Source organism: Lepus europaeus, chromosome 1, assembly GCF_033115175.1.
Source record: "Lepus europaeus isolate LE1 chromosome 1, mLepTim1.pri, whole genome shotgun sequence".
Taxonomy (NCBI): domain Eukaryota; kingdom Metazoa; phylum Chordata; class Mammalia; order Lagomorpha; family Leporidae; genus Lepus; species Lepus europaeus.
Window position 1 is genome coordinate 2,142,620 of NC_084827.1, and position 25,369 is coordinate 2,167,988.

Consider the following 25,369-nt stretch of genomic DNA (forward strand, 5'->3'; position numbering starts at 1 on the left):
ATCCTAGTTCTCCCTGCAGCTCCACGCCCATCACGGCCAGCTGTGTTCTCCCAGGGCCACATCTGACGGAACAACAGCCCCCTTTCTCCACCCCGTCTAACAGGAAACGATACAGCAGACAGCACAACAGCACCGATGATGACAGCCAAACACTGCCGTGAACACGGCCCGACGCCTGGCAGCACGCACGTCACCGTTCATCTAAGCTGCTTTAGTAAGAACTAAAGTGTGTCCACACTCAGCGACGCGACCACTTACTGTGCACAGTGGCAGGAAAGAGGCTGCAACTGCTGTCCTGCACAAATGGGAGTCGCCTATCCAAGTCTGTACCCCAACCTGTCCTGCAACAGATAAAATAGCCACACCTGAGGCCGGAACTTGGCAACAGGCCGGCTCCACAAGCTTCTGCTGCCTTAAGTTACCAAAGGAGCCGCTCCGCTCCAGCGCCTGGCCTCGCCCACCCCCTCTCCCATCACACTCATCTACTTCTACTTCCAACTGGCCTGTGCCCCACCCCCCAGCCTTCCTGCCCCCCACCCCACCCCTGCGGAGCTCCCCAGCACTGCCTCCAGCAGACCCTTCTAGAAGCTTACAGACCACTGAGTGGCTCTACGATGGCCATCAAGACCATACTAAGCATATCGACATACCATTTCTGGACGTGGGAACTTCAGGAAATAAATGCGGGAAGCAAAGTGCCACAAAAAGGTCACCATGGGAGTGGCAGAGGGTTCCCGTTTCATTTACAAAACAATTATGAAGAAAAAAACCATCAAAACCAAGTATGTGACTCACACCTGATCCTGGGAAAAGCTGTGAAAAGGGTGGTGGCAGCCTGAGCCTCTTGCAAATTCTGTGATGGCTTTGAGGATCCCACAATCAAGAGTCCCCTTCCAAACTTTCCTCAGCAGGTTGGTTGCCTTCTCAGTGAACTATACCCCCCCAAACCGGACCACGTGAGCGGCCGGATCAAAGAGTCCACAAAGAAACATTATCCTTCGTCAGTAAGAGCCCAGTACGCAAGAAGAAAGCCAACTCTTTTTTTATTGTTTTATTTGGGAAAAGTGCTTCTTACAAAAGGGCAGCTGCAAAATACAGAGACCTCTGCAACAATTACTGTTTTTTTCTTAAAGTGAAAGAACGGGTGGGATCCAAGGAATCAAAGCAGTGGATGGACACGGCAGGAGACAGAGCAACAAAAGGCAAAGGTAAAACTGCCCGCAGGGGAATTCTTCTAGCAAATGAACTTCAGTTTGTCTCGTGGATGACCACCCACCCCGCCCCAGTGGAAAAGTAGGACTTCTGACTGCAAACCTATTACTCCACTACAAGAAACACCTCAGAACACAGAGCTGAATCACATCTGTCTACTTGCAAAGCTCAGGGGTGGAATGAGGCAAAGACCCACAAAAACAAACACAAAACCCAACAACAAAACTCCTCAAATGAGGACAAAGATTTTTCCAAAAAGTGCCTGGACTGGAAAGGCTAGGTCATTAAACATTAAATACCACTGTGTTTCCAAGACCCAGTGTGTTAACACACAGGATTCCCAGGTAGTCTCATCTCTATGGCTAACCCCATTTCTATGTACGTGGACAGACAGAGCTAGCACTGCTATTAATTACCACTACCACAGAATGCTGCGTCCTGCAGGATCTACCTGAAACCACTACACCAAGGTCGCCCACTAAGGCTAAGAATACTGACTATGCAGGGATGAAGCTTCTCTCACACTCACTCGCACGCACACACACACACACACACACTCCCTCCCTCCCCAAGTCTATCAGCCCCTGGAGTCACTCCCACTCTCAGATGCGGTTCTTCCACAACCTTCCTACCATGCTGAACAGTGGAATCACAAACGCCTCCAGCACCCTTGCGCTTGGTCCTGGTTCTCAGTAGTATTACTTGTGTGCAACTCAACAGGAGACCGAACCACAGACCAAGTGCACGTGGTGGAGACGAGGGGAAAGGAACAGATAGAAACAGATGTGCAGATGTCACCAGGACCCGGTCCGCCTCCTGCGCCTCCACAAGGCGACTCGCCAGCTCAGGTCCCTTCACCCGTCACCCCCATTCTGGGACCCCCAAAGAAGAGCCAGTGCTTTTGTTTGAACCTGGGAGTCCTCAAAGAGTGTGGAAAGTCCATAAACACAATCTGTTGAGAACAGATGACGCAATAAACCTACGCTATCTGTTTGATAGTTAAATTCATGTTACCAAAAAAAAAAAAAAAAACTAACTTTAAGATTTATTTTTGTAACTTTTTGAAACAGAGAAAACAACACACTCCTTGGGGAAAGGTAAGGGGTGGAGGAAGACAGGCCCTGGGTAAGAATGATCACGACAGCACCTGGAGTTGAGAGGCCTGCCTAGGAGAGCAACACGCACTGCCACACCAGCTCGGGCACAGTCCCCACGCCACACAGAGCGGCTATAGATCCAAGTCGTAAAAATCCTCCAGCTCGTCATGAAACAAGTCCCACTCGTCTTCAGAGTCTGTCAGCTCGTCGTCCCCGCCTGCGGCCAGAAGCATGAGCAACATCTCGCCCAGCTCAAAGGTGACCACCTCCTCGTCGCTGTCAAAGGGGCTGCTGTGCTCTCTTTCCTCAATGAGCTCCCAGAAGTGGTTCCTTCGTTGGGCCTGTAAGAAACAAGGCCGTGATAGGGATGGCACTGTCCAGTCTTCTACTGTGCTGTTAAAGGCAAACACGTCCAGCACACCAGAGGGCACGGCGCATCAGACTTCACTTGGGGTTTCCACTTTACCAACTCCTCCCCTCGGGTTTAGGCTAGAGCTTCCGCACCGCTTGCCTCTGCTCCTATCCCTCCCGGTTCTCTGGGGTCCGTCTCCTCCTTTAGTGCTCTGGTCTCACTCCCAGACCTGAGCGTCCATCTTCTCCTTCCCCGACCCCAACACGTGCGGGACTCAGCGTGGTATTTCCCCTCCTTTAGAAAAACAGTGACAGTTACCCGGTATCTGCTTGATGTTCCCACTTTCTGCCTCTGTGGCTCCTCTCTACGGCCATCAGGGTACGCATGCTTGTAAAAACAGTTCCCTCCAAATGGGCAGCTCCCACGTCCTTCATCAAAATACCTGCACGCCTTGTTGCTGGAAAGGAAAATATCGCAACCCTTATTCACGGTGGATTTCAGGTCTGCATGTGACTATCATCCGGGGTTTCTTTAAACACCTAGGGCTAGAACCGTAGGCCTGCTCACAGCCCTCCCCACAGCTGTGTGCGCTAATGCACGAAACGCTGACTAGAGACAGGCGCTCGGTTCCCAGTCGAGGCCGTTACCAGCGCTAGCACCACAGATCCAGCAGAGGCAAACTCTTCTAGAAAGCCAACACAGGAGAATTAACAGAGAACAACGCTGGCACGGGCTGAGGGTGAGGCAGCACCCCACTCCCGGGGCTTCAGCTATCGGCATACACGGTCCCTCGGCACGCGCCACACCAAGGTGCACACTGGGTCTTGTCGGGGTAACAAAACAAACCATACCGGGAAGGGAAAGCAAGGGCAAGAAGGAGGTAGGAGTACGGAACGCAGCACTGGCCCTTCCAACGTGAGCCGGGCGCCGCCCAGCTCTCGGCTGGGGCGCTCATACCTCATGGCCTCCTTGTATTTCTGAATGAGTTTCTGCTTCTCTTCTTTCTCCTCCACCCAGTACTCACTTGGAATGACAAAGTTAGATGTGATCCGGCATTCTGGGCAGGACCTGGGAAACAATGAACAGGCTGCAGTGCAAACCCCCTCAGGGGCCCACACCCTGGTGTGGCCTGAGAGGCACTGGGCTCCCTGCAGGGGGTCCCCACACTGGCACAACTCCTTTATAAATGCAACTCCACGGCTAGCCAGTAAAAAACAGAAAGACATTTCACACAGACTCCTTTTTCTTTCGTTTAAATAAATTTATTTCTTGTAACTTTGCTCTGTTTGGATTATGTCGTTTTTGTTCAGTTATGAGAACAATCTTTAAAGGATGGAGGAGTGTCGGCTAGCTTAATGGATGGAATAGCAAAGTGGAGATGTAAAACGTCAAGAAGCATACATTCAGAGCCAGGTGTCACTGAGCCTACGCTGGCTAATCCACTAGACACAATCTCCTCAGGAGAAGCACGAAGTCTACTGACTATACACAGGGCTTCCTCATTCAGATTAACAAAGACCACCTAAGCTAGAAGCTGGCTGAAATACAAAGAAGAAATCCCAATCCCTTCACTGCCCCAGTCTCCAGATAAATGCGTGCCCTGAGCCGCGGTCTGGGTGCAGCTGGCGGATTCTAGGTTCTCCCCACAACAGAAAGACGGGGAGGAGTCTCACTTTACGATCTTGCTCTCAAACTGCTTAGCACTCCTCCACTTGCGAATGCACTTGAGACAGTAGGTGTGGCTGCAGCTGGAGAGGATCCCAAAGCGGCGCTCACTGGGGTTGGCTTTCTCGTAGACCACCTCCATGCAGATGCCACACACCATGTCCTTGCTGCGCTGCACCGCGAACGACAGCTCCATGTCCTTCTCATGGGCCTCGATGCAGGACTGCAGGGAGCAGAGAGACCAGAGCGGCGTCAGCACTGGCATTGCCGCTGCACGGTCGGACGCACAGTGAGCCTTGCTCACAGCCGAAGCCGGGTGCAGGACGTCACGGGGCTTTACAAGAGCAAAGTCAAGCCACGAGGACGCGGCTTCAGAACCTTCTCTTCCCCAAGCCCACAACCCCTGCTACACCCGCAGTAGACAGCTTTTCATGCCAGAGAAGGTACTTGGGGTTACGACCTGCCAGCAAGTCCAGGTGCAGACTCCCACGTCATCAGTGACAATTACACGGCTGTGTCCAATGACAGCTTTACTGAGACAATCCGCATACCACACAACTCACCCATTTAAAACATACGGTCAGTTTTCAGAGTGTGCATCACCAACGTCACTATCAGAATATTCTCGTCACCTCAGAAACCCCAGACTTGGGCAACCCAACTTGCCAGAAATACACAGCTCTGTTTACAGCGTGCTGTCGGAATGGAGCATCAGTATTTTGTTTCCTTATTGCTAGGACTCGTCATGTGAATGCCATTCTCTGTACCTACTCATCAGATGGCCTACATCAGAGCTGCTGGCACTGGGGACTTTTCTAAGGAACACCCACAAGGACACTCACGTACAAGTATTCGTGTGGCTATCACACTTCTTTACTCTGCAAGAAACAGTAGTATGGAAAAGCAAAAATGGGCCGGCGCCACGGCTCAATAGGCTAATCCTCCGCCTGCTGCGCTGGCACCCAGGTTCTAGTCCCGGTTGGGGCGCCGGATTCTGTCCCGGTTGCCCCTCTTCCAGGCCAGCTCTCTGCTATGGCCCGGGAGTGCAGTGGAGGATGGCCCAGGTGCTTGGGCCCTGCACCCACAAGGGAGACCAGGAGAAGCACCTGGCTCCTGGCTTCGGATTGGCGCAGTGCACCGGCCGCAGCGGCCATTGGAGGGGGTGAACCAACGGCAAAAGGAAGACCTTTCTCTCTCTCACTGTCCACTCTGCCTGTCAAAAAATTTAAAAAAATAAAAAAAAAAAAGAAAGAAAGAAAAGAAAAGCAAAAATTCAAAAGGGCAGCAGAAGCCACCCAGAGCCCACATCACCACCTGCTACCAAGGCTGGAGGCAGGCACTGCTATTGCCATCACAGCTGAGTTACAGGGACTCACCCCGTCTGCCTCCATCCACAACTAGCTGTGTGAGGGGGTGCTCACCCTGTCTGCCTCCACCCACAACTAGCTGTGGTGAGGGGGTGCTCACCCTGTCTGCCTCCACCCACAACTAGCTGTGTGAGGGGGTGCTCACCCCGTCTGCCTCCACCCACAACTAGCTGTGGTGAGGGGGTGCTCACCCCGTCTGCCTCCACCCACAACTAGCTGTGAGCGGGTGCTCACCCCGTGCCTTCTCGATGCCTCACTCAGCAGGTGGAGATGATTCAAGTCAGAAGACCCTGCACGGGCTCAGTGACGCCCTGGTGCAGTGCAGTTAGGACCTGAAAGGTAGCTCCTGCCGGGAGCACAGCACCCACACACGCCTGCAATCCAGCTCCCGGCTGCAGAAACGCTCACAGCACTCTCATCCGCACAGCCAAACAGAAATGGAAAAAGAGGCGTGCCCACGGAGAAGCTTGGACTGCAAACAGTATGCAAAACCACAGTCAGTCCCAAAAGGCCTGCCGCGTCCCGGTCCACACAGATCAGGTTCTGCCTGGAGCCTGGGGGAGGGGAGGCTGCTAACCTGAAACTAGAGCGGCAGTTAACAGCCTGGCACTCCGCAAACCCAGGAAGCGCTTACTTCTGGACTGACCAGGCACTTACTTTTATGTGCTGAGAGCGCTGTGCGGTGTCCACCGGGTGCAGCACCTGCAGCCCACACATGTCACAGGAATCCCCGTGGAGATACACACAGTTCTCCCCGTAGCGGCACTCGCCCACCGCGGCGTAGGGGCAGAGCTGCTTCTTGGTTTCCACGGTGCTCTGCTCTTTCTCGGGTTCGGCCGGGGTCCCTGAGCCCTGCGGGGGTGCTTCAGTGCAGGAAGACGAAGCTGCAATGTGCAAGAGGCGAGGAGGCCCAGATGGATAAGGATAACGATACCAACTACAAGGGAACCGAGAACCCAACTGCAGAGAAAACACAGAGAGCTTCAACCCAACTCAAACAGCCCAGCGAACTGATTTCCTCACTCTTGAAAGAAATGAATTTTCTAATGCTGATTTTTCCAAAATTAGCTTCTTTATGTACTTCTTGTGCAACTGAAATTTACTTTCTTCTTCAGCATACTTACTACGGCCACAGTAGGGCTGCCCAGGGACAAACTCGATGGCGTTGGCCCAGTCCTCTGAACCCGCTCCTAGTGCTGCCAGGTGTGCACGCGACTCCGCTTCGCCTGCACTCATGTCAGCAAGTGGTCCGGCTGAGGGGAGGCTGGAGGAAGCAGCGAGGGAGGGGTCTGCAGTTAGGTCTGCAGCAGTAGTGTCTTCCTGCTTCAGTGGCTTGCTGTGCTCGTACCTTGGAAACAGGAGGAGGCAGTCACTGTGGGGACAGTCCCTGGCAGTTTACACATCGAAACCTGCCAATGCAGAGTGCAGCCCATGACCCTGCCTATCTGCAGGACCCCATGAGATGCTCATAGTACTGCATCCAGAGACTACACCTGAGTAGCACGGCCTTGAACTAGGGATCAGAATTAAATACAAAAATGTCACAGCGACAACTCCACCACTGGCTTAAAGGCATGTACACACCCAGGTTACAATAAATGTTCACTGACAAAACAGCCCGTAGCCAGCACCCCTGCTCGAAGTGCATTGCTCTTCAAATTCCACTCCAACCAGGAGTCCCGGGCACCCGGCAGCTCCTGAAGTAGCACTGCAAGAATGGCTGTGCAGCCAGACTGTTACCCACCAAGACTGGGCCTCAGACTCAATAAACGGGAGGGGCTGGCGCTGCCCAGGCCACCACTCGAGAAGCCCACAGCCCGTGGCCCCACTCCAGCTTCCTAAGCTCTTGGGAAACTGGGGGAGTGACCCAGTGGATGGGATGTCTGTCTGTCTGCCTCTCTGGCTCCTTTCATGAGAACTTAATTCTTTATTTAAAAATGTCAGATGTGTGGAACATCTTACCGACATGTGAATTAACATGCTGCCAATACTAAATGTCAGAAGCAGTACCTACAAAATATACACTATGTATTTTCTTTATCCATTCTCAAATTAACTTCCCTTCCCAAGTCTTTGCCCTGTACGCTGTCTCCCTCCTTTCCCTCCGTAAATCGTTAACCCCATCTCCAAATACAGAAAGGCCTTCTACTTCCTTCCAGAAGGAACCTGCTGCCTGAGAAAACTCACAGCTCCCAGCCTGTCACGCTGTTTCGCTCAGGCGCGATAGATAACGCATGCACGTGGTCGCCGTCGCTGAGCTTTCCTGGTGGCACCAGTGCACACCTAGCTGCTCTCACAAGGAAGCAGCTCACGGGTCTTCTGATCCAGGTGTGTTTTATCGAAAAGCAGTAAAGGTGATGAAGTCTGCCTTTAGCTTGCTGCAAACACTGAGCTGGCCTTATTTAGTGTTACTGTAAGTCTTAAATGTCCCTTTTCCTTCTCTTACACAAACAACCTACCTGACCCTGCAGTAAGATTCCAAAGGTCATGCTATCAGCCACAAAACCAAGGCAATTCTGCTTTGCACAGTGAAATCAGGAGAGCCGAAGGGGAAGGAACTACCAGGAACGTGCTGTTCCTGTCATCACAGAACCGAAGAGCGCAACCTTGCAAGAGAAGACGTGGGGGCCGGCAGGCGCTGTGACACAGCCGGTAAAGCCGTTCCCTGCAGTGTCTGCACCCCATATGGGCGCTAGTTTGAGCCCCAGCTGCTCCACTTCCGATCCAGCTCACCATTAGGGCCTAGGAAAGCAACTGTGCCTGTATGGGAGACCTGGAAGAGGCTCCAAGGCTCCAGATCTGGTCCAGTTCCAGCTGTGTGGCCATTAGGGGAGTGAATCAGCAGATGGAAGACTCTCTCTCTGCCTCTCAAATAAATAAATGTTGAGAGAGATGTGGATTGAAGTTCCCTTAGTGTGACTCTAAAGCTACTCTGCCCGATATTACAACAACTGGCCACACCTGGCTATTTTATACTTAGTTAAAATTTAAAATTCGGTTCTCTTAGCCACAGATGTGTAATTATATAAAGACAGAGAGCCAGGGACCAGCACTGTGGGGCAGCAGGTTAACACCCTGGCCTGAAGTGCTGGCATCCTATATGGGTGCCGGTTTGAGTCCCAGCTGCTCCACTTCCAATCCAGCTCTCTGCTATGGCCTGGAAAAGCAGAAGATGGCCCAAGTCCTTGGGCCCCTGCACCTACATGGGAGACCTGGAAGAAGTTCCCGGCTCCGTATCGGCACAGCTTCAGCCGTTGCGGCCAATTTGGGAGTGAACCAGCGAATGGAAGACCTCTCTTTCTCTGCCTCTCCTCTCTCTGTGTAACTCTTTCAAATAAATAAATCTTAAAAAAAAAAAAAAAAGGGATAGACAGCCAGAGAGCTCCCATCTCCTTGTTCACTCCCCAAACCTGGTTGGACCAAAGCCCAGGGCCAGAACCACCGCCCAGGTCCCTCCCAGGCACCCAGTCACTTGGGTCATCCCCTCTGCCTTCCAGGGTCTGCGCCAGCAGGAAGCCACAGGTGCACAAACTCAGGCACAGGATATGAGGCGCATGTGTCCCGGGAAAAGGCAGCCTCATCACTACACCAGATGCCCAAGACCTGTATTTAACCTTGACCTTAAGACAAGAGAGAGTATTTCCATTACATAAAGTTCTGCTGCGTGACACCACCCTAAAAGTTAGAGCTGCAAGGACCAGGAAATCTCCCCAGAGCCTCACTTTTCAGATAGCCCAGCCCTGGCTTGAACAAGAAGTCCAGAAAATGCTATTTTCACAGCCTTTAAATTAGGAAAACCTGGGCTTCAGAATGAAGACAGACTTGATCTAAAAGTGCCAGCGCCACCTTAACGCAGTTTCGATGATAGGATTCATAAGGTGTCTAACCCATAGACCAGACCCATTTTAGTGCCCTTCCTCTTTTCCTTTGCCTATCCACTTAACGACTCCAGGGTTAATGATTCAAAACATTACTTACCAGACAGGACTCGAATGTCCCAGGTTCTCTAATTATTAAACTGAAAATACTACAAAGTTTTGAAGGAGTCCATTTTGGCTCTACAGTAAAATCAAGGAACCAACATCTACCAGGGGCTGGCATTGTGGCAAAACAGGGCAAGCCAGTGACACCAGCAACCCCTATTAATGCCTTGAGAGTCCCAGCTGCTCCACTTCCAATCCAGCACCCTACGAATGCACCTGGGAAGGCAGCAGAAGATGGCCCAAGTGCCTGGGCCCCTGCACCCATGTGGGAGACCTGGATGGAGCTCCAGGCTCCAGCTATTGCAGTCATTGTGGGGAGTAAACCAGCAGAGGGACAATCTCTCTCTAATCCTACCTGTCGAATAAATATTAAATATATTTATGTATATATGAGTCAGTGCTGTGGTACAACATGCTAAGCCCTCCCTGCAGTGCTAGCAACCTATAAGGGCGCTAATCTGAGACCAGCTGCTTCACTTCTGATTCAGCACCCTGCTGATGATCTGGGAAAGCAGCGGAGAATGTCCCAACTCTCGGGGCCCCTGCACCCATGTGGGAGACCTGGAGAATCTCCTGGCTCTGGCTTCAGCCTGACCCAGCCCTGGCTGTTGAGGTCATTTGGGGAGAGAGCCAGCGGATTGAGGATCTCTCTCTAACTGCCTTTCAAATAAAATAACAAGGGCAGGCATTTGGTACAGTAGTGGCTGCTTGGAATGCCTTGATTTGAATCCCTGCCTCTGCTCCCAGCTGTAGCTTCCTGATAATCGGCACCCTGGATGCAGTAGGTGAGGTGCTAGGATCCCCACCACAAGGGAGATCTGGACTGAGTTCCTGGCTCCTGGCTTCAGCCTGGCCCAGATCTAGCTGATGCAGAAATTTGAAAGGTGAATCGGCAAATGGAAGATCTGTCTCTGTCACACTACCTTTCAAATAAATAAATAAAGCTAAAAAAAAAAACAAAACCTTGATAGTATAAACTGCTATCTAAGAAACAGAAGATGAGGCCAACAATGCGGCATAGCAGGTAAAACCACATGGTGCCGGTTCGAGACCCGGCTGCTCCACTTCCTATTCAGCTCTCTGCTGTGGCCTGGGAAGGCAGAAGAAGATGACCTGCATGGGAGACTTGGAAGAAGCTCCTGGCTTCAGATCAGCCCAGCTCCCATCGCGGCCACTGGGGAGTGAACCAGCAGATGGAAAATCTCTGCCTCTGCCTCTCTGTAACTCTGCTTTTCAAATAAATAAAATCTTAAAAAAAGAAGAAGAAGAAAAAAGATTTCCCTCTGGCTTGCTCACAACGCACTAGCGCCATTACTTCAATGGGCCAATACTTGCCTTTAATCATTTTTATTTATGGAGTCCTTCTGTAGATCTATGGTCAAATCTCCAAAGCAAACAAGTCAACCATGGCAATATCACCCCTTACCCTGAGGTGTCCAGAAACAAAGACTGGGAGTTCTCCTGGCCAGAACTCCTGGAGGTGGGGCAAAGGGCTGGTCTCACAAGATAACAGCACCACCATGACCAAATACTGATGCAGTAACACTTCTCAACAGTGCAACTATGATGTCACCTTTCATTATTAACTATCTCCTCCCTCTATGAGCTGTTAAATTATTCCTTGGACATTGGACAAGTTGCATAAAAGGATCCTTACAAAATAAGAGAAGTAGGCTTAAGCCCTAAGTCTATGGATGTGTGTGTGTGTTTTGTTTTTTTTTTTAGATATATAAAGAGGGCTCTCATCAGCTGGTTTAATCTCCAAATTCCTGGGCTAGGAACTTACTCCAGGTCTCCCATGTGGGTGGCAGGGACCCGACTACTCCTAGGGTGCACATCAGCAGGAAGCTAGAACTGGGAGCAGAGCCAGGACTCAGCCCCTGACAGAGGATGCCATTTACTTGCTAGGCCAAAACAAGCAGTCCTGGAGCAAGCCCCTCCGAAAGATTCCTCCTGGGGCTGGCACTGTAACCGTCACCTGCAGTGCTGGCATCCCATGGGTACTGGCTAGAGTCCCGGCTGCTCAGGTTCTCATCCAACTCCCTGGTAATGTGCCTGGGAAAGCAGTGGAGGGTGGCTCAAGCGCTTGGGCCCCTGCACCCACGTGAGAGATCCTGGCTCCTGGCTTCAGCCTGTCCCAGCTCCAACTATTGAAACAATTTGGGGAGTGAACCAGAGGATGGATCTCTCCATTCATTTGTCTGTCTACCTCTGTAACTCTGCCTTTCAAAAGAAATAGAATATTTAATTTAGCTCGTCTATAATCAAGCTCTTTAATAATCGCCTATTATCTCCCAGTCCTAAACAATTCTCAGGCTTTCAGGTAGTCAGACGGACAGTTCTCCCTAATCACTTTATCATATCAGCTCAAAGTAGGAGATCACCCACTGGAACCCAGGGTAGTCAATGTGGGATGGAGTTCTGACAGCTTTTTCTCCCTTTACTGTTGACTACAGAAGACATGTCTAGTATTTTTAAAAACGTTATATACTAATTGATTTGAAAGGCACAGTTAGTGAAGAGGAGATACAGAGACAGAGAGAGAGGTATCTTCTTCTATCCACTGATTCACTCCCCAAATGGCCCACCAACCAAGAGCCAGGCTGAAGCATGGAGCACAGAACTCCACCTGGGTCTCCCTCATTGGGTGGCAGGGCCCAAACACTTCGGCCATCTTCTGTTGCTTTCCAAGGCACATCAGTAGGAAGCTGGCCCCAGATAGAAGTAGAGCAGCTGGGACTTAAATAGGTGCTCGTATGGAACCGCAGGCGGTGGCTTAACGTACTGAGCTGAGCCTATACTGGCCCCTATAGCTGGTCTTTTTTTGTTTTAAGTGTCACTTTTTTCCCTTTACAGTAATACTGCAAAGAATTAGCAAGGAACAAAATGCTACTAAACTCAGGTATCGGGGCCCATTTCCGAGCTTACATGAAAGGTTTTCCTCTCTATCCTTACTAAATTTTCAAACATACTTAGAATGACTTATCATTAACATCGCACCAATCAATAGTTTCATATTCTTTTCAACTCAAGAGTTACAACAATTTCACTAAAATTGGTTAGGACACTGCCAAAGTCTGACCCAGTGCGGAGGTTTAAAGTATCCTTTGACACGTCTCCCTCTAAAAGGTGGAGCCCAGTTAGCCTCTCTCCTCCTGAATGTAGGCTGGGCTTAGTCTGGACTTCAGCAGAAGTGACAGTGACTTCCGTGACTAGGTCACAAAAGGCATTATGGCTTCTCCTCGCCTCCTTGCTGGAGTTGCTGGCTCCGGGTAAAGCTAAAGCACCCTCACAGGATGTTTGACTGTGCAAGTAACTAAGGTCTCCGGACAGCCAGAGTGAAACAGCCTAAAGTGACCCTTCAGCCCCCGTGGGCCCTCAGCCACCCGGCCAAGCCACTCAGACCCAAGACTCCCAGAAACTGAGATAATCAGTGCTCCTTGGCTTAGCCTCCTAAATCTGGGAGCAATTTATTGACACCAACAGATAACTGGTAAGATAGAGCGGTTCTATTCATTTCTAGACACTACCTGGCACAAATTCAATCATGACAGAGATTACCTAGTAACTAACCCCTCTTGGCTCTACCGTTCTGAGGTACACAGAGGGATGCCTGAAGCTGCCCTGAACCTTACAATTGGTTCCCTGAGCCCAGTTTAGACAGACTGACAACCCTCTTAACTAGTAATCCAAACGTCTAAGGTCCAGCTCGCTCTAATTCACAGTTGTCCGGTTTGGTCAGATGTACCTAACCCTTGGCCTCGAAGCCAATGCTCTAATCAAACATAGTTCAACCTCGTTCTAGGCCTCAGTTTAAAAAAGTTGCTCTTTGGGTATCAATTACATTCAGGACTATATTACAAGCTCTTTCTTTTAAAGATTTGGGGTTTCTTAATTTTTTTATTTAAAAGGCAGAGTTATAAAAAGAAACAGAGGTTCTCCATCGCTGGCTCACTCCCCAAATGGCCTCAATGGCCAGAGCTAGGCCTATCTGAAGCAGGAGCTAAGAGCTTCCTTCTGGGTTTCTCATGAGGGTGCAGGGATCCAAGAAATTGGGTTATCCTCTGCTGCCTTCCTAGGCAGGGAGCTGGATCAGAAGTGGAGCAACTGGGACTTGAGCCCAGGCCCATATGGGACACAGGCACAGCAGGCAGTGGCTTTACCTGCTGCGCAGGTGCTGGGCCTACAAACTCATTTTTTCAACAATGTAATATGCTCCCTCCAAGAGGTTTCTACCAGCATATCAACATTTCTAATGCACATTTTTTTCCAAAGGTTTTTTCTCCCAACCTCCACCCCTGAAAAAAATGAAATAAGGAAATTCTTACCTGCAGCGGTCTCCGTAAACACAGTACCCTCGCTGAAAATACTTGCACACTACACCATACGGACTGTCAGAGAGGTCATGTGAGTAGCGACAGTTATCTCCTTCCTTACAAACCCCATGCAGAAAATACCTGCGAGACAAAGGACCACAAAACTGGACTTAGAGCAAACACAATCCCCAGGATTCAAACATGAAATGAACACAAATTAGGTAGAAGCAGACTGTGTTCTCCAGCAAACGACGCACGGGGACTGCAGGTGAGCAGCCCATGGACTGGCATGCCCTTCGGTTCAACACTGAGCTCGGTCCTCATTGAACAGTCCTAGGAAGAAGGTGCCTTCTTGTTTTTTAGAAATCATTTTAATTCCTGGAAAACCACAAGGAAAACCAGCTGCCAAAGTAAAAGAAAAAGGGAATCACTCTTGCCAGCTGCCTTAAAGGTTGTGTGTGTATGCAACGGGCAGTTTCCAGAAACCAAGCATGGGAATACCGTCAGTGGGCTCCCACCATCAACACCACTGGGGGAATCGGACAGAAAGGCAAATCCTGAGACCAACCTGGGCCCAACAACCTGCATGTCTCCATGTAACCATGTGGACTCAGGGAATGACGAGGTCTTGGTGGCAAAGCAATGAGGTGGAAATGTGGCAGCTGTCTGGGGATGTACAAAGAGCAGCGGGTCACATGTTCCACTTGCCCACAAATGGAACACTCCAGAAACCTGAGGAAAGTTAGCTAAGGGCTCTTGAAGCATCTGAAATGTGAAAGGTTCTATCTGGAGATGCTCTCCAAAAGAACCCTCTATGCAACAGCAGATGACATGAAAAAAATGTAACCATGTGATGGGAACATTTATAAGTTCCCTAGGGTGGCAGTCTGACAAGAAACAAAACACAGCACAAAGCCACATCCTCAGTATGGCGAGCCCACTTCACCTTTCCTCAGCTGAACTTACCCTCACCCAGATCGGAGCCAACTGCAGTGCTACTTCCTGCACCCTTCGGAACCGTCTGAGCTCCACATTAAGAAAAGTGTTTAATAAAGTTAGATAGTTTGGCTTGGGAAAGAATAAAATGTGTGTTAAACTTGTACCAGATAATTCTTGACTGCATAAATGAAGGGATTAAAAGGCTGTTAAAAAAAAAAAAAATTAAACAAGTCAATAACTACATTGTGGGGGCTGACGCTGTGGCGTAATGAGTAAAGCCGCTGCCTGCAGTGCTGGCATCCCACATGGGCACCAGTTCAAGACCCGGCTGCTCCACTTCCAATCCAGCTCTCTGCTATGGCCTGGGAAAGCAGGAGAAGATGGCCCAAGTGCTTGGGCCCCTGCACTCGCATGGGAAGACCCGGAAGTTCCTGCCTCCTGGCTTCGGATCAGTGCAGCTCTGGCCAGTTGTGGCCAACTGGGGAGTGAACCAGTGGATGGAAGACCTCTCTCTCTGCCTCTCCTTCTCTCCTTCTCTCTCTGTGTAACTCTTTCAAATAAATAAATCATTCTTAAAAAAAAAAAAATAACTACATTGTGATGGATGGTCACACTGTAGTCCTGCTTCAAAGTATCCGGGAATGTGTCCACAGCCCAGACAGGTTATTCAGCTGAAGCCACACCTCCCACATTCCACAAAGATGCCCACCCACTTAATGGTCAGGGTGGTTTGGGCTGTCAGTGTGAGATCAGGGATCAGGGGTACGGAGAGACACAATTTTAAGACTCGATGAAATATCTACCCAGAGAGCAGAAACTTTAGATTTGTACTTAAACCCTGGTTTGCCACGCGCTCTATTCATTCGTTTGTTGCACTTAGGTTCTAGGGTGCTCAATTATGTCAAAGTCTTCCACTAATCACCATCCCATAGTTGCTGATCTCAATCCTTGTTTTCTCCAAATATTCAACCCCCTTTACGGCCGAACAGCCAGAGCGTGACCCTTCTTTCACACATTTGCAGCACCTACACTACTTCTGACATCCAGCATGGAGGAAAACTGTTCTTTATAATCCAAATGATAAGTGACAAGGAGCCAACACAGCCCAGCTGGTCTAGGACAGTGCAGCATGACAGGTTTGTTCTTGCTGGCTCAAACCACAGGGAAGTGCTCTACCTTTTGCATATTTTCATATAAAAATATCTGTGAGAAATTATGGATTGAGTTAATCCCATACAAAACAATGCTAAAAAGGCCTACACTCCCATCTTACAAAAAAGGAAAATGGAGGCAGAACCTCAAGAGATGTCAATCAGTTTTACAACCCAAGTCATCCTAACCATCATTCAGCAAAATGAGCTCTCACTATCCAACACTGTGCAGCAGGCAATAAGGATACGACAGGGAGTGAACCAGACATGGTTCCTGATTGCAAAGAGCCCGAGTGTCTAGCAGGAGGCAGGACAGCAGCCAAAATCATCCTACCACAACTGTAACGGGGGCTACAAAGGAAACTTTGGTCCATTCCTCAGATGGCCGCAATGGCCGGAGCTGCGCCAGACCGAAGCCAGGAGCAGGTGTTTCTTCTGGGTCCCCCACGTGGGTGCAGGGGCCTGAGGACCTGAGCCATCTTCTACTGCTTTTCCAGGCCATAGCAGAGAGCTGGATGGGAAGAGGAGCAGCTGGGACCAGAACCAGTGCCCACATGGGATGCTGGCGCTGCAGGCCAGGGCTTTAACCTACTGCGCCACAGTGCCGGCCCCACAAACTGATGTTTGCCAGGAGACGGGGTGGTGAAATAAACCCCTGCTAACCTACAACAAGGGGAAGAACATTCCAGGCAGAGGGTCAGCATGTGCAAAGGTCCTGGAGTGATGACAGGAAGAGTTAAGAACAAACACGGGGGTGTGTGGGGTGTGACACTGCACACAGTAAACACCACTGAAGGATCCACAACAGGGGAGCACTGGAGCCAGGTTTAAATTTTACAACACCCACCTTCCTGGAGACCTGTCTGGGCTGCTTCCACGCAAGTCCAGGAGTTCAGAACCTACCACAGCACTGCCATCAGGCTGAATCAGCAGAGATCACTCACGGCTGAGCAGCGGTGAGAAGCACAAGGTTCAAATCGGAAGGTTCTGCTCCAGTACAGCTTTGTCACTCACTAGCTGTGCATGTGTGACCCAACTTGCATGTCTTCACTGTCCCCACCTTCAGCTGTTTCACAACTTCCTTCCACAGCTCTCTGTCCTCTCAGACCACTTCTTGAACATGTTTTTGACAATGCACTGAAAGATTTACCTGTGGGGCTGGCCCTGTGGTGCAGCGGGTGAAGCCGCCGCCTGCAGTGCCGGCATCCCATATGGGCGCCTGTTTGAGTCCCAGCTGCTCCACTTCTGATCCAGCTCCCTGCTAATTTGCCTGTGAAAGCAGCGGAAGGTGGTCCAAGACCTCAGACCTCTGCATCCACAGAGACCTGGAAGAAGCTCCTGGCTCCTGACAGTCCCAGCTCCAGCTGTTATGGACATTTCAGGAGTGAACCAGCAGATGGAAGACCTCTTTCTCTGCCTGTCTGCAACTCTGCCTTTCAAATAAATAAGTAAATCTTTAAAAAAAAAAAAAAAAAAGGAAAGACTCAGGCAACCAACCAAGTGGGCAGGAGCCTAGGTACGTCACAAGACACTAAGTGGCCAGAAGACAAAGGAATGACCTTTCCGAAGGGAATGAATGCGTGCGATGCGGCATCAAGATCTGGCTCAGTAGTAAGCACTGAGCAACCAGTCAGCTTCCGCGCCGTCCTACACCCTCCCGAGGTACGGAACCAGCACACCGCTGCAGTAGAATATACCAGCCCCACGTGGCTCCCAGCACGCACTCCGCGCTTTCACAGGGTCGTCTGGTTTCTCTGCCTTGTGTCTTCAGTGACACACTGAGTATACCCAGAGTTAGCAAATCTTCCCAAAGGCTTCCTTCTGAGCCATCTGTATAGGTCTCAGGTTAGGATGATCGTGCAACAATAGACAAATGGCGGCCAATTTCTAAGAATTTCTCCCCAAAACAATACCAATAGAAATAAGCACTTTTGTCTTTTAAGTGCTACCACCAAGAAATCCACCCCAGTTCGGCTCAGTGTCCCGGCCCAAGGAGCTTGCCTTGGATGAAAGGCTGAGCCGTACAAAGTTCCTTCCAGTGTGAGGTTCTGACCCCACGTAGACACTGTCCAGCAGTAAAGACAAATACGGCCCCCAGACCCCTCGGCTGCCGTACCTCCGGGAACCTGAACATGGCCATCCAGTCAGAATAAGAAACCCCAGGAGTGGGCTGTGAGGGCAGGAGAAGCACACGCCACCCCACAGAACCTCAAGGCAGCATAACACTCTCTGGGGATTTCTAAAATTCTAGCGTATTGACTAATGTGGCATCAAAACGACATTTTAGTCGTATTTGAGCGGCAGAGAGTGAGCTTGCACCCGCTGGTTCACTACCCAGATGCCCACAGGGGCCAGCACTGGTCGAGCTGAAGTGGAGAGCCAGGAACTCGCGCTCACCTCCCTGAGCTGTCACCACATCAGCAGCTACTGAACTCAGGTGCTCTGTCGGATAGGGGATGCAGGCACCTTCACCCCAAGCCAAATTCTACCTGTTGTGGGACTCAATGACTTCCTCTGCTGTGACATTTCTTTGATGTTTAACTTGGTAAGTGTGTGTATCCTGTTTCTCAAAGATTATATATTCCTGGTGGATTAAAAAAACACGGTTTAAGCCGGCGCCGTGGCTCAACAGGCTAATCCTCCGCCTTGTGGCGCCGGCACACCGGGTTCTAGTCCCGGTCGGGGCACCGATCCTGTCCCGGTTGCCCCTCTTCCAGGCCAGCTCTCTGCTGTGGCCAGGGAGTGCAGTGGAGGATGGCCCAAGTGTTTGGGCCCTGCACCCCATGGGAGACCAGGATAAGCACCTGGCTCCTGCCATCGGAACAGCGCGGTGCGCCGGCCGCAGCGCGCTACCGCGGCGGCCATTAGAGGGTGAACCAACGGCAAAAGGAAGACCTTTCTCTCTGTCTCTCTCTCTCACTGTCCACTCTGCCTGTCAAAAATAAAAAAAAAAAAAAAAAAAAAAAAAAACACGGTTTACCTTTGAGGATTTATTTTATTTGGAAGCAGAGTGACAGAGGGGAGACAGAATCTTCCATCTGCTGGTTCATTCCCCGAACGTGCTCAGCAGCTGGTGTCAGGCCACACCCAACCAGGAGCCAGGAGATCTGCCTGGGTCTCCTGTGGGTGGCAGGGCCCTAGCACTTGAGCCACCATCTGCTGCCTCCCAGGCTTATTAGAGCAGGAAGCTGGACCAGAAGTGGGAAGCGACTGGGCGTAACCCAGCTCTCGGATGCGGGATGCAGCATCAACACAGTGCCCAGCCCACTGCACCAGAACGCCTTCCTCCTGCTGTGCTGTGCTGTGCTCCCGCGGTACTTGGGTACTTGTGCATAACACAAGTGAGAGGAAATAGCCAGCTGACAGTGAATCTTAAAACAGCACCTGCAGAGTCAACTCTCTCAACTGTACACTTCTCAGGCCCCCTCAATGTACATGGCTCCATTTCCCATGCAAATACATTTCACCAGACACCACAGCACTTGTAAAAGATCCCCAGAGGGGCCAGCACTGTGGCGCAGCGGGTTAACGCCCTGGCCTGAAGCGCCAGCATCCCATATGGGCACTGGTTCTGGTCCCGGCTGCTCCTCTTCCAATCCAGCTCTCTGCTGTGGCCTGGGAAAGCAGCAGAAGATGGGCCCCTGCACCCACGTGGGAGACCTGGAAGAAGCTCCTGGCTCCTGGCTTCATATCGACGCAGCTCCAGCTGTTGCGGCCATCTGGGGAGTGAACCAACGGATGGAAGACCTCTCTCTCTGTCTCTACCTCTCTCTTTCAAATAAATAAAACAAATCTTAAAAAAAGAATTCCTGGCTGGCGCCGCAGCTCAACAGGCTAATCTTCCGCCTGCGGCGCCGGCACGTTCTAGTCCCAGTTGGGGCGCCGGATTTTGTCCCGGCTGCCCCTCTTCCAGTCCAGCTCTCTGCTGTGGCCAGGAAGTGCAGTGGAGGATGGCCCAGGTCCTTGGGCCCTGCATCCGCATGGGAGACCAGGAGAAGCACCTGGCTCCTGATCAGCACGGTACGCCAGCCACAGCGGCCATGGGGGGGGGGGGGGGAGGGGGTGAACCAACAGCAAAAAAGACCTTTCTCTCTGTCTCTCTCACTGTCCACTCTGCCTGTCAAAAAAAAAAAAAATTCCTAGAAAGATTCTCTTTATTTTTAAGCTGTTAAACACTTCAAATTTTTTTTAAAAATGCTTGACTGTGTATTCCTTCAAGTGCCAGAACTCTTCTGCCACTACAAAAGCTCTAATAAAGCATTGCCTAAACTGAAATTTACAATTTGCAGATTATAACTGTACTTTAAATATTAACAGTTTTCAACCCTACACACTCAAGCAAACAAGTTTGCCACAGCATCCTCCTAATAAAAAATATGAAAGCAGCCTGGTGGTGGCAGCATAATACAGCTCCCTAGGAAAGGTAGTCTTAGGTTCCTCCTAGGTTGCAAAATAAAACACATTTCCAGAGTAAAATTAAGAAAACACAAACCAATAGGAAATACAGATGTTTCCCAACAATGTAACACAAACATACTACCTTGAATTCTCTCTGGCTACCAAACATGCTGGGAATATTTACTTATAAATCCCTTTAACATCTAGGACTGTCTCCCCCATAATTGGTGCTCAAGGTTGATTTACTCAAAGTTACACATTCAATTACGTCCTTTGTCTTCGCAAATCTATTAGTTTTGGGGATTTTTTGGGGGGCCAGTCTTGCTTTTGCTTCTGAAAAGGTACAGCAAAAGAGGGACACATTATCTTTCATTTGCTGCTTTAGCCTCCAAATGCCCACAACAGCCAGGGCAGGGCCAGGCCAAAGGGAGGGCTAAGAACTCCACTCAGGTCTCCAAGGAGGGTGACAAGGACTCCGGGATGCTGTTGATTCCAGACATCCCACCACCACACCACGCCCACCCCATTTGACTCCACTTTTTAATGAGATCAGAGGAACCTTGCAAGTTCATATTGAAGTCATTTCAGGTATGGCCTCATCAATTCAGTACTTTACGGTGGGAAGGCTGCACACGGGCTGCTCGGAACCCGCTGTGCCCCTAGGTAAAAATCACCCGCAAACGCACTGGGTCTCGGTCAAAGAACCCCCACTGGTCCAGGGCCCACCAAGTTCCTAAAGGAAGCAAAGAGGAACGATGGGTCTGTCCACGGGGCTAAGATTCCTCATGACGGTGGTGCGAGCTAGGGAAGGGGACCAGCAAGGAGCAGCACCTGCAGGGCAGAGAGCAAAGTAACAATGCACTGTGTGCGGGGTCACAGCCACACAGGGCCCGTCCCGAGGCTGGGCCGAAAAGCTGAGAGCTCCCGTAGTCACGGACCGGCCACCCCGGGACGCGGCACTGCAGAGAACCGAACAAAGACCCAACAGGAACCTCACGACTCTCCCTCCCCGGGCTACAGCTCCTGCTGCCATCAGGATGTACAGACACCTGGGACGGCTCTCGGGCTCTCGGCATCCCCCCCGTTACCACGCTGAGAGACAGAGAGGGTCCAAACGGTATCGCCACCTCGCCAGCGCCTCCTGCGCAGCGTCCGAAATTCTTCCGGCCGGTGGAATCGGCCTACCCACCGGCAGGCCCTGCGGAGCACCCCAAACACCCGCCCCAGAGCCTCCCAGCGCACATGCGCCACCGCCAGCCACTCGCCCCCAACCTCGCTATCACCTCCGCCCGAACCCCAAACCCGACCAGTGCCGCGGGGCCCCCGGGCCAGGGTCACAATGGCAGCCCACCACCCCCCGGGGGTCCCGGGGACGACCCCGGCGCCCTGCCCCCGCCCCAGACAAAGCTCGGGACGCCAGCCTCCGCCCCCACACGCACAAAAGCAGGGCGACAAACGCCGGGAGGGGCGGCGGCGGCCGGGAGACGTTAGGAACGGGGCCGGGGCCCCCACCGCCCCGAGCGGCCCGGCCAGGGGGGGCCCGCAGCGAGGCCGCGCGGCCCGGCCGCCGGGGGTTGACGCAGCCGCGAGCGGGGCCCGCAACGCCCCCTCACCTGCAGGTGACCTGCTTGGTCCAGCCGCCGCCCGCTCCTCCCGCCCCCGGGGCCGGGGCGGCGACCGTGAGGAGCGGGCTCGGGGAGGCGGCTGCCGCTCCTGCTCCCGCTGCGGTGCCTGTTGTTCCGGGAGCCGCAGCCTCCGCCATTACTGTTTATCCCACACGGCAGTGGCCCCGGAACTTCCGGGATCACATAGTTCCGGTCCGGCTGCGGGAGGCCGAGGCGGCGAGGCGAGGCGCCGGGAGGGGACGGAGGCTGAGGCGCCGCCGCCGCCGCCGCCGGCCCCGCGTCGCGTCTCCGAGCGCCCTCGCCGCTCTCGCCGCGGGCCGCAGCGCGCGTGCGCGGCCCGCCCCCGCGCCGCTGATTGGCGGGCGGGCGGAGGGGCGGGGCCGGCCAGGTGCGGCGGGGCCGGGGGCGCGGCGAGCGGACACTGGCCGGGGCTCAATGAGGAAGACGGCAGCGGCCGCCACGCGCCTTGGGCCGGGGACAGCCAACGTGGAGCCGCTGCTCCCTGAAGGGGGGCGTCATGAACGCCTGTGGGGACTCGGATGGGCTAAGAGGCTGTCACGTTGGCCCCGTGGAAACTGGGGGTGCAAAGGCTCGCCTCCCCCCAGTTACCTTTAGCAAGGTCAGACGTGCCTGCCCCGGCCGGCGCTGCGGCTTAACAGGCTAATCCTCCGCCGGCACCCCGGGTTCTAGTCCCGGTCGGGGCGCCGGATTCTGTCCCTTTGCCCCTCTTCCAGGCCAGCTCTCTGCTGTGGCCCAGGAGTGCAGTGGAGGATGGCCCAAGTGCTTGGCCCTGCACCCCATGGGAGACCAGGAGAAGCACCTGGCTCCTGGCTTCGGATCAGCGCGGTGCGCTGGCCGGAGTGACTATTGGAGGGTGAACCAACGGCAAAGGAAGACCTTCCTCTCTGTCTCTCTCTCTCACTGTCCACTCTGCCTGTCAAAAAAAAAAAAAAAAAAAGTGCCTGCCCCGCTCCTTGGGATCTCCAGTCTTACGAGAACAGCACAGGAGTGGGGCGTGGGCGTGGGCGGGCAGTGCACTGTGTTCCGAAGTCTGCACGGGAAATTCACGAGACTTGTAGAACTTCCAGGCCACCAGCCCCTTCGGCTCGTGCCTCTCAGAGGCCCCTCCAGGCCTCCCCGCGGAGGCTTGTCTTAAATCTTGGTCTTCTCTCTGCCCTGTCTGCTGGGAATTCTTCCACGTGACCAAGTGGAGAAGTTGTCACCTCGGTTCTTTGTCTCACGGAAGAATTTCCCAGTGGACAGCAGAGGTTTACATAGATCAAAGACCTACAGCCAGAGCGGCACGGAGGGGGCTCCAAGAGACTCAGAAACCCAAAAGGCCCCACAGCACTCCGGTTTTTAAGTACAATCTTGGAGACCAAACTGTCCATCAACAAGGTGGAGATAAACTCAAAGACCTGGTGTACAATTCTCCAGTGATAAAAAATCATCCATAATGGCAGGGGAAGAAATCCCCACTCCCCTGCTATTCTCGTGGTCAATTTGTAAATTTGGAGATTCCTAAGGAAGTGGGACACTCTGATCTGCTGAAGATAACCTTCCGGGGGGAGCAGGCACCTCGCTATTCCAGATTTCTACCAGGGACACCCTGACTGCCTGTTACCCATTAACTCCTCACAGAACACCCAGGCCATCTCCCCACCCGTAACAGTAGCACAGGAAGCCCTGTCACGGAGCCACCACACTGAAAGCACCTCTGGGAGAGAGGAGCCCGGACCGGCAATCCCTGGCAGCCTTGACCGGCACCACGTCGCGTAGCTAAGGATGCTACGCAATCCTCAGCTTTGTTTCTCTAACTCCCACCTTGCCTCAACCTCCTTGAATGTGCACCTAGCATGGCGAACGTTCCCCCGTGAGGAATCAAGACAGGTTGGTCCCAGTGTTAGTGAGGAAGAGGGAGTCTGAGATGATGCAAAATACATGTTTCTCCCTCAAAAGCTGCCCTTAGCAAGACAAAAGTGCCTGTCCCACTCCTCTGGGGCTTCCAGTTTTACCATGAGAATAGCAGCTTAGTCTTATCTTGAGCAAGCAAGATGGACAGATAAGATTACAAATCCCAGACTCCAGATGGGTTGTCCCGCCTTATTACTGATTGTAAGCTGCTGCTCTTTTTTCCCCAAAATTGTGCTTAAAAACTGCACTTCACCAGCCTCTCAGGGAGCCCCCCTTGTGCTTCGGCGGGTTTCTTACTTAAATCTTGCTTTTCTCTCTGCCGTGTCCACATGGAGGTGAGACAAAGAACCGAGGTAGTCTTTCTCTGCCACTGTTTCACCCATAACCCGTGGTCCATCCCATTCCCAAATAAACGCTCCAATCTCTGGAGAATCCGTCTGTTTTTAAGTTACCAGGTTGCTGTGAGGACTGAGTGAGGTGCCTGGTACATTGTAGACACTTAACAAACGTTCTCTTCTCTTCCTCCTACCAGGGATGTGACTCTGCCCCAGTATTTAACCTCTAAACCCAAGAGAGTAGCACTCAGCTGAACAAGGCCTGTAAGCGTTAGCTCATCCTTGTTTACCTTGGTTATCTGCCACTTCTCCTGGCAATCTATTTATGAGCAAGTTATCTTACCTCTTGGTACACCTGCTTTCTGTTTCTGCCTGGCATATAGCAGGTGCTCAGTAACGAGTCATGAATGAAAGAGTTCCCTGCTGTTATAATTACCGAGCCTTCGCTTCCCATCCATACCAAACCGCAGTCAGTGTTTGCAGTATAAGAGAATAAACAAAAAGACATCTCCATTTTTTGGTTTGCTGGGGTAAAAATTCCGCAAAAGGACAATTCATGCATTTTTTTCACTTGGTAAATATTCTTAGGGACCCTCCTGTAACAGGGTTATGGGCGAAGAGACGACCTTGCCTCTTTGTCTCACACAAAAGAACTATCGTGCGGACGAGGCAGAGAGCGAGCGGGATTTATTCGAGCTGGAAAGCTCCCGCTGGAGCGGCCAGGAAGCGGGGGTGGGTGAGGAAGACCTGCCGAGGAGAGAGACGGTGAGCTTGTCAGGGTCTGGGGTGAAAGGAAAAACTCACCAGGGTGTGGAGCCCGGAGCCCAGAGCCTCGCTCCACGCTGGGCCCCGTCTCACCGACAGATTAAACTGCAAGGAATCACAAAAGGCAGTTTTCGGCCCAACAGCCGAAAAAGGCCAGAGAGTGGCCCTGGCCTGAACTTCAAAGTTACTCCAAGCCCTCCTCCCAGTCGGGCGGACCCCCGGGGAAGGAAGCTGTGTCGGGCCGGCCCCC

General features: G+C 52.0%; 1 protein-coding gene across 1 annotated transcript; it reads right to left on the reverse strand.

Moving 5' to 3' along the window:
* Positions 1-1,026: 1,026 nt before the first annotated feature.
* On the reverse strand, positions 1,027-22,363 carry MKRN1 (makorin ring finger protein 1). The gene is made up of 8 exons (XM_062185878.1): positions 22,094-22,363; positions 14,005-14,133; positions 6,818-7,041; positions 6,351-6,577; positions 4,335-4,549; positions 3,619-3,729; positions 2,980-3,118; positions 1,027-2,650 (listed from the first exon to the last, which is right to left on the reverse strand). Exons 1-8 carry the CDS (start codon positions 22,240-22,242, stop codon positions 2,441-2,443), a joined length of 1,404 nt encoding a protein of 467 aa, XP_062041862.1. The 5' UTR covers positions 22,243-22,363; the 3' UTR covers positions 1,027-2,440.
* Positions 22,364-25,369: the final 3,006 nt, after the last annotated feature.